Consider the following 9,624-nt stretch of genomic DNA (forward strand, 5'->3'; position numbering starts at 1 on the left):
ATGCAACTTATACCTGAAATTATATTTAAAATATTTGTATTAATATATAAAATACATGCACCGTTAGTTAAAAATATATTAAACAAATACTTACCTAGGCAGCAGTTTAGGTTCATGATTATTGCATTTTACACAAAAATAGTTTTGCGTAAAGACACCTAGATCATTCTCATCATCCGAACATTCATTTCACTACAAGAAATATCTACATTCTTAGCTCACGATAAACGCTATAGTAGGACTTTCATAGCGTTTTCTCTTATGCTATGTCATCGGCAGCCATCATAGATACCACCTCTACGATAGCATTTCTTTTATGCTATTTAACGTAGATATACGATAGCACTATTTGGATGATATTTTTTTTTTTTTTTTTTTTTTTTGACGGCAAACGGCTGTTCTATTACTCAAACTTGAGGTGGTCTGGGTAACCAGACCGGAATAGAACAACCAACAAAATGTAACTTCCTATGGAAGGATCTAGCTGTCTTAGCTAAAAAATCTGAAATCTGATTCCGCGCTCTTGGAACATAAGAAATCTTGAAGTCCGGGAAGCATATGAGCAGTGTCTCTATCCTCTCCAATTCCGTTGCAAAACTTGGCCAAGCCTGAGGTTCCTTGATCATTGCGATCAAATCTTTGCAGTCCGTTCCAAAGTTCTGGCACGTTGAATATTGAAGCATGTTCTCCATCGCCCATCTCAATGCTTCCACTTCTGAGTGCAGAGCTGATTCTCTTCTGGGGCAGTTATGTGAACCCATGAGTTGCGTGTTTCCCCTGCTGTCCAACCAGACCCATCCACATCCACTATATTGAGCAAGCGCTGTCCATGATCCATCCAGTAAGCAAACATTGCCCAAGCTTATGGCTTGGGGTTCCTGTATAGTACTCTCTGGTACTACTGGTGGCATCACATTGGCATTAAACCAAGCTTGACACTCACTTTCAGCATATCGTACTAGTTCCAGTGGATCTCTGTCTATGCCCCTAAAGAGTTTGTCATTTCGAGCCTTCCAAATGTACCAAATTAACCAAGGATAAGGATCCCTGTCGAGCTCTGGTTCCAGTGAACCATCTTTTTCCCAGAAGAGGTAGTTCATATTTGTGTAGATGCTTGGTGCTGGAAAAATACCAGGATTAGTCGGAGTCGATGAATGAAGCCAAACTTGTAGAGCAGGTGGGCATTCGAAAATCGCATGTGTTACTGACTCCTCTGGTTCACCACATCTCGGGCAGTAATTATCACATCTCATATTTCTCCTTGCTAGATTTCTCGTTACTGCCACATGACCAGTCAACAATTGCCATAGAAGATGACAAATTTTCTTTGGCGCCTTTACCTTCCAAGCAAAGGCTTGTAGTTTTGTAATACTTGGCTCTACCATTTGATTTTCAGCATCATCCTTCAATAAGTTTCGAGCAACCCAATATCCAGACTTGACCGTGTATTGTCCATGTCGTGTGAAGTTCCAGCAAAAAGTGTCGGGTCTATGAGTTGTGCTTACAGCTAAACTCCTTATAAGAGGTATGTCATCAGGTCTGACATATTGTTCCAGTAGATTGACATCCCATTCCTTCAATTCCTGGTTTATAAGATCACTCACTCTCATGTTTGGATTCATAACTGGTGCTATGGGTATAGCTGATCTAGCTGGATTCAATGGAATCCAGGGGTCTTCCCACAAACTGGATGATATTATTAACTTAATTATAACACTATTTATTTTGGGTTACAAACTGATTATGATTCATATTTCGTGTTATGAGATGTCCTTATACAATAGCATAGATATAATGCTATTCTAAATTTGTTTACAAAATTAATTTTCAGAAAATAATTAAATCAAATTTAAAATAATTCAATTTAAATTAATTTATTTCGGGTTAGTAAAATTGGTTTACACTGAACCAAATATAAATCTTCGACATAATATATAAATTGAAATCGGTTTACGAATAGATATCTGTTTACAATATGAAATCGGTTTACATTACTAAACCAAAACATAATATATAATCTTCTCAAGCTGCCTACATTGTCTTCTAGCCGTCAACCCTAAAGGTCATGTTCTCTCCGCCGCACCACCACAACCGTGACTGCCACCAGACCACCTTGCACCACCGCTGCGGAGACCACACCTTGCACTATTGCTGCGGAAACCACGCCTTGCCTCCTCCAACGTTTTGCTTCTGCTGCATCCTCCACTTTCCTTTAAAAAAAACTCAAATCAGATTCAAAAGAGAGAGATAGGCAGAGAGAGATAGGCAGAGAGAGATAGAGAGAGAGGTCGAACCATTGTGGTTATCTGGCATGGGTTAGGTCCCGCCTCCATCCTCCTTCTAACATCACTCCGGTGCCTCTCTGCCAACGCCTCTACGACACAAACTTACTTGAACAGATCCATCTTCGTGCTTTGGATTTGCCATTTACGAAATCCTCCAATATCCGACCTGGTTCCTTCTAATCGGCACGATTCTGACAAATGATGGTAGAGAAAAAAAGTTATGATACTTGAGAAACAAAGAACAGAGGAGAAGAGATTGGAAAATTATAAGAGAAAAAGAGAAGATGGAGATCGAAGATGAGAGGAGGAGGAAAGATAAAACAAAAAAAAAACATAAATGTAAACCATCATCAACCGTTGGATTAACATCTACCAACGGACAAGATTTTTTAAAAGGGTGATCCACACCTTGTCTAGATGGACTAATAAGAAACAACTTTTATTTATTTTTATTTATAGTTCACGTGAACAATGGGTTTAAACAGAGTTTGGAGGAAAGCAAATGGCTTTACATTTTATGAGATAAAGTTTAAGGTTATCATTTTTATAGATTTGGACTTTAACTTGAAAATATTAGATTTGATTTTTAGATTTATGATGTAGATAATATGTTTTAAGTTTAGAGTTTAGGGTATATGAAATGGAATTATGGTTTATGAAATAGAGTTTAGGGTATAAAATTAAAGTTTTGGAACTAAATATATAGGTCGAGATTAAAATTCAAACATGACTAAACTTAGAGTATTATATTTGAGATTTGGAATTCAAGTTTATAAATATCATTGTTGAACATTGTATTTAGGATATATAGGGTTTGAAGTATGTAGTTAGAGTTTAGGGCATGTTTAGGGTTTAGAACTTGAGGTAAAAAAATATATTATTTTTGTTTTTCTAATTTATTATTAGTGTTAGATTTTATTTTTATCATATTATTTTTTGTGTTATCTTTGGATTTCATGATAAATTGTTAAAATTAAGAGTTTACTCATAAAATAGGGATTTTTTACAAACAGATTTTTTTGTAACAAACAAACAACAGATATACACATAAAAGTTTGAGTCAAGTGCTCAGGTACTCTTAATGAGGCAAAAAGTGATCTACCATACTCTCATGTGATCTGCTATACTCTTATCTGTTTTCATACTCTTGAAGAATGTGGTTAATATCTAAAATACCCCCGACCAATTTAATGAATAAATTAATCGAATGTGGAAATGGAAAGAAATCGATCCACTCTATTCCCATCTCCTCTCCTCCACTCGCCCCTCCCGAGTCGACTCGGAATCGACTCGATCACTCCGATCATTCCCTCCCTCTTTGTTCTTCCTCCCAATCGAACTCGATCTCGTCGCTTGGATGCTGGATCATCGAGCTATTAATTCCGTTATACAGGGTATGTATCTCACCATAGACGAACTCATAATTGAATGTCGGGAATCAAAGCTGATAACAATTTGGTTTTGAATTGGAATTGAAGACTCGACTCCAAATTTATAGTTTTAATTGAAAAATTCTTATTCATTTGGGTTTCATGAACTAATCGAGGATCGGAAAGGAATGATTGAATGTGAGGGTATTATGATGATTCAATCGAAGATTAGAGGTGCTTGCTTGCTTATCAGTACTCTATTTGGTTACTGACACAACTCTGTGACATGGTATAACCAAGTATAACGAAGTATAACTTTGATGGTGTAACTGTGTAACCAAGTATAACGTGAATGGTGTAACTGAAAAAACAAGTATAACTTTAAGTGGTTAAATGTTTTTATTGCAGACAATGTGTCCATTTTCGACGAACATACACTTTGATTATGATGGACATTATTCTAAGGATGGAGATGATTATGAATGGATTCCAACCGATGCTCGTTTGTATGCTATATCCTTTAATACATCATCGTTGGAGGAGATCACTTATTCGTTGTTGAAAGAGAGGATATGCAGGAAGATCGGAATAGATCCGTTTACGAAGAGGCTCAATTTGGGTTACATTCCATTGGTAGTGGAACCTAAGAGGCAATCGTATATTTTGGATGATGAAGATGTGTTTGTTTATCTAACATCAGTGGATAGAGAGGAAAGGAGAAGTATTTTGCATGTGGAGGACATCGAAGAATTACAAATAGTTCAAATAACCGAGCAACTGTCGAGAGTTGGAGAGAGCTGTTGTAGTAGGAACTATTGTGAGCGTGAGAGTGGATATGGAGAAGAAGAAAATGTGGGAACAGGTTTGGAGGACGATGAACATCCCCACAAGAAACAGAAGAAGAGTATGTTGTAAACCTTTCGGTTTCAGTTCAGTTTTGATGTATGAAGTGGTCTAAATTAAGTTCTAAGCCTTTCACTTTCTGTTTTGATGTTTGCCTTTCACTTTCGGTTTTGGTGTTTTTATCATATGGGAACGTTTTGAGGTGAAATAAATTTTATTTGTGTGTTGTATAACTAAGTGAAACTGGTATAACTACGTTATGTAAACTGAATAACATGGTTGTAAACTCTAAAGTTTTTAATTTAATTTTATAAGTCATGGAAGTAGTACGCTTTTAGTTTATTAGTAGTGTTATGTTAATTATGATTTAATAAGAATTATTAAAATTATTAAAATTCCATCTCATTGCTCGTAGCAATTGTATAGGAAATACAATGTGTTGTCATAGCTTTATCGCTGAAACTGACTGAGTTAGATTTGATAACTCTATGGCACGAAATCAAGTTTATATGTACGTGATCGTATGGAAAATGAACTTAGGAAACATAATTGCATTGGTGTAACCACAAAATCATTAATTTAAGTAGAGTATAACTAAGATAAATAGAAATAATTAAAAAGTGCAACTTTGACGCTTTCTGTAAAACTGAGTACTTGGTGAAACTTACAACAGAAAAAACCCTGGGATTAATTTTCCCGCTCAGCTTTTCGAATTTCTAATTTCCCTCTTCCCAATTTACTAAAACCCCAGAATCGTTCAATCGAAGTATTAAACACCCATTTTTTAGGTTTTCCCCATTTGCTATCTTCATTTTCTCTCTCTTCCCTAAATTTCTCTCCTCGACCTCACTCCCTCTCCTCCCAAAAACCTAGATGTCCGCCGCTTCATCATCCACGACCGGTGGTCGGAGACGGGTACAAACTCCGGGGATACCTAGTGGGTGTTGGTGCGGGGTGGGCGTCACCGAGCTCATCTCCAAAAGCAATCCAAACCCATATCGCCGGTATTATCGGTGTCTCTTTGCGGCTTCACAGAGGGTACATCCGTTTGTTGTTTACATATGGAACGCTTATGAATCACGCTAACTCGTTTTGAAAAAAAAATCATGTAGCTCGAGAACGACAATCATGTCTTCAAATGGGTTGACGAAGCCTTCACCGATGAGATACAGCAGCTGGACTACCAAGTTCGAATACTCGAAGAAGAAGTTCAGAGTCTCAAAGCAACAATAAGGAACGAAGGAGATATCCGCGAAGGTCCCAAAAAGATGCCCATGATAAAGATATCAGGAGGTTGTGTTCTTCTTACCATCGTTTTAGTTCTAGGAATTATGATGTACAAAAAGTAATTGAAATTCCTAAGAGAATTCCAATTCCTAGAACTAACTGTTATTGCTAAGCTATGTTTTTTTAAGTTATGCGAAGTTGAACAACCATGTTGTTTGATCTATCGAAAAAGTGTCTATTATTTTTTATTTTTAGTATGTTAGACAATTGAGAAAGTGAAACTAACACAATATCGAGTCAATATCTGACCTATTTATACGAAAAAGTCGAACAGAGGATTAAGTTAAGCCAGAAGTTGGAACAAGGGATTAAGTGAAACCTAAAGTTGAAACAAGTGAGATTGAGTGAAACCAAAAGTTCAAACAAGTGAGATTAAGTGAAACAAGTTGAAACAACAATTTACACAAGACCTTCAATCCCATATTTTTGAACATAAGGGTCGCTGTTCAGTAGAGACTGCCTGAAGTCCTCAACCTCGGTCAAACGCGGATTGAACCTGAAGTCTGAAAGTCCACCTTCGGTCTGAAGCCATAGATCAGGAGCCTCAAATAAATCTGTATTAATGTAAATGCTTTTAGTAAACGTTTTAGTCCACTATCATATTTAAAACTAGCCACAAAAACTACACTTACTCCAACTCTTGCAGACCTTCCACATCTTAAGGGCCACAATCACCTGTCCACCTTCCACATTTTCAAGACCATCCCGGAAGGCATAGGCCTGCTTGCCAGTTGCCACACATTTAATATGGCTGTCACTATTCAGAATAAGAGATTCTCAGAATAAAGAAAACGTGTGCCAATTACAATATAAATAAACTTTGCTTGGATCATATGTTGCTTTCTACTTACATGTTGTCCCTTATGTAAAAAATCATCCTTGGTGTTGCAGGGTCATCGAAACGGGCTTCCGTATTGAAGACCACTCCAATTGTATCTACCATATAAGTGTAACTCAACTAAATCAGTTCGTTTCACTTAGTTTCACTTACATCTACCAAAGTTCTGAAACTAAATATGTGACTATATGTGAATATATTTATTTTAGCAGCATTCATACCTATGGGATAGTTTCGTTCCTTGTGGGACATGTGAGGGATTGCATGGATGTTCTTGAAGTCCATGAAAAGCCGATTGTTCAGAGGATCGATCATGCGGACTTGTGTGAGTCGCGAAGCAGTTAGTCTGAACCGAGAGTTAGTTGCATTGAAACCTACACAGGAACGTTCAACTCCTACCCGAAAGATTTCCACCCATTCTCCCTCCCTGTTTTCGAGGCCTCTAAAACTTTCATAATCCCCATAAACGGTCATCTCCATCTTGCACCCCTACATAAATAAAGTACAAGGATCAAGTTAAATGATGATGAAAAACTTGAGAGATGATGATGAAAAACTTGAGAGATGATGAAAATCTTGAGAGATGATGAAAAAACACTTACATCTTCATCTGCTAGGACATAGGAATAGAAAGGCATAACCCTGTTGGTAACCGAGGAATAGAGAGGGTAGACCCTGTGTATTTTGACTCTGAAACGCCAAGCCTTGACGTCGGGGTTATAAGAAGCCTCGGAAATCTGGGAAAGCTTATTGTAGAAGTCTGTCATCTTGTTGAATAGAGATGAGAGAATTTGACTCAGAGATGAGAGAAGAGAAGATAGAACTCGGATATGAGATGAAATGAGAGAATTTGCAGAGTTGGAGTTTAACTACAACTAAATGCAATGGTGATGATTCTAGACGTTGTAGTGTTGTGACGTTTCACGTTTGGTTTCAATGCAACTGTAGTGTAGAGTCGCGAGGGGTTGCGAGTGTAATGATTATTATTAGAGACTTTTTCAATCGATTAATTACTCTCTTATCTGTCCATCAATACCATTAATTACTGGATTTTTCTCAACCATTTTTATGATCTCTTTTATTGCTTGCTCAGTAAATAATCCATAATATTATATTTATTTTCAAAATATAAAACAATATAATACCTAAATTTTTTAATTTTTACATAGTTCCATATATTTACACTATAAATTCAATATAATTTTACTTAGTTTCATAAATTTAGACAATTAATATCAGTTAGTTTCACTTAAACTGTCAGAAGCGTGCGTGAGAAGTCGTGTAGCGTTGCAAATATCAAGGGTCACGAAGCTATGGTCATAAATCAGGTCATAAATCATGAAATGACAGATTTTTCTCAAACTAAATATTTCAATTATTATTTCTTAGTTTTCTCGCCTAATGTTTTTTACATAGTTTCATTTATTCAAACACACCTATTTTTATTCAAACATACCTGTTCTTATTCCCTGTACTTGCAGTGAAAAGTCGTGTCTTAAGCCGTCTATCAAATTACACCCTTAAGTGGGATAGTAAATGCAATCTTATCTCTATTATAAATAACACGTAAATCTTTCCATTTACTCGATTAAACGAATATCTCTCAAGTTTTTCATCATCCTTGTACTCTATGTCGAACTTCTACTTGGAATCTGTCCCTCCTTCCATCCTCCATAAGATTCTCTCAAAGGTAGCAACAAACCACATCCGGGACTTCGGTAGTGCTAGAATTGCTTTCTCCGGGTTCAATCAAATAGGCAGAGACGACTACTTCTACCAATCTGCTAATCTCTTTGGCTTTAATGATTGGATTGAAGAGGTTAATGCTGTAAGAACATTCCGACTTAGGTGCTACCAAGCCGGTAATCCAGAGGCCATCTACCTACGAGGTATGCATGAGTTCTTTCAACTTCATTTACTTGATGAAGGAATAGAGAAAATCCGTCTTGCTGCTGAGAGAGGATTGGAGTTGGCCAAGTTTGTAGATGGAATGCTGAACTTAGCGTTTAGTGTAGATGATGGAGGGTTGTTTCACAATTATCCTAACTTTAGTCGTGAGTTTGTTCATCGGATGAATTGCATGATCCGGACTGTTCTACCCTCAGGCCATTGGGGTTACGAGAAACCTCAAGAGTTTATGTCACTACTTGAAAGAATAAAGAATCCCATCTTCTCAATGATGATTGCTGCTGCTGCCTCCGCAATAAGAACCGGTGTTTGTAGTCTCCTATAATGGATCAACAACACAGTGGAAGTGCGATCGTTGTTTCTGGCAATGTGAAGTTTGGGACTTCTGCAATGAAATTCACTTGACAGCTGCCAACTGGCCAATTGAAGATTAGTTGTGGTGTTTTATTTCTCGAGTTTATGGCATGTAGTTTTTATCTACTTTCACTATGTTTGACTTAATGTAATGTCTCTAGTTTCAATCCTCTAGTTTCTCTCTATAACTAATCTTTGTATATTTTAACTTCAATATATCATTAAAAAATTAACTACATTTCTACTTTTATTTTAACAAATAAACTTACTAGCCATTTGGAGATTAGTTTTATCAACTTTACAACATTTTTACTTTTTACAACATTCTACTTTTATTAAATATGTACAACATTTCTAAGTTTGGCCAAATCTATTTATAGCATATAAACTATTTTTTAAATTCAAAATTCAATAAATATATCAATAACAACAACTCTGTCCAAAAATATACATAATAAAACATTTGAAATCTAAAAGTGCGATTTAGTTAAATTTAGTTCAACTTAGTATTATATACAGAATATTGTTGATGATTTATTACGATGTACAGTTTCACCAATATTTACAATCACACCAATTCTTACAAAGATTTCGAAAGTTATAGAGAAAGATATCCGAATTTCATAGATCGGGTCTGGATGGTCCGCGAAATGGTCCTGGTTGGTTTGTAATATGCAAGTTTCTGTTGGTCATGTGGTCTTTTAATAAATTTTCGTATTAAATAAAGAATTATTTAATT

The 9,624-nt window shown here is 36.2% G+C and overlaps 2 protein-coding genes and 1 long non-coding RNA gene across 3 annotated transcripts; 1 reads left to right on the forward strand and 2 right to left on the reverse strand.

The window, feature by feature from the left end:
- Window positions 1–1,858: 1,858 nt before the first annotated feature.
- On the reverse strand, window positions 1,859–2,766 carry LOC130506407 (uncharacterized). Its single transcript, XR_008942017.1, has 2 exons — window positions 2,295–2,766; window positions 1,859–2,210 (listed from the first exon to the last, which is right to left on the reverse strand). It is a non-coding gene; the product is annotated as an uncharacterized LOC130506407 (long non-coding RNA).
- Window positions 2,767–5,371: 2,605 nt separating this feature from the next.
- LOC130506406 (uncharacterized protein At4g04775-like) lies at window positions 5,372–5,847 on the forward strand. Its single transcript, XM_057001047.1, has 2 exons — window positions 5,372–5,536; window positions 5,611–5,847. The coding sequence occupies exons 1-2, from the start codon at window positions 5,372–5,374 to the stop codon at window positions 5,845–5,847; spliced, it is 402 nt and encodes a 133-aa protein (XP_056857027.1).
- A 337-nt stretch (window positions 5,848–6,184) lies between these two features.
- On the reverse strand, window positions 6,185–7,390 carry LOC108816586 (uncharacterized). Its single transcript, XM_018589155.2, has 5 exons — window positions 7,226–7,390; window positions 6,845–7,112; window positions 6,637–6,721; window positions 6,418–6,542; window positions 6,185–6,339 (listed from the first exon to the last, which is right to left on the reverse strand). The coding sequence occupies exons 1-5, from the start codon at window positions 7,388–7,390 to the stop codon at window positions 6,185–6,187; spliced, it is 798 nt and encodes a 265-aa protein (XP_018444657.2).
- Window positions 7,391–9,624: the final 2,234 nt, after the last annotated feature.

Source organism: Raphanus sativus, unplaced genomic scaffold (genome assembly GCF_000801105.2).
Source record: "Raphanus sativus cultivar WK10039 unplaced genomic scaffold, ASM80110v3 Scaffold3202, whole genome shotgun sequence".
NCBI classification, from domain to species: domain Eukaryota; kingdom Viridiplantae; phylum Streptophyta; class Magnoliopsida; order Brassicales; family Brassicaceae; genus Raphanus; species Raphanus sativus.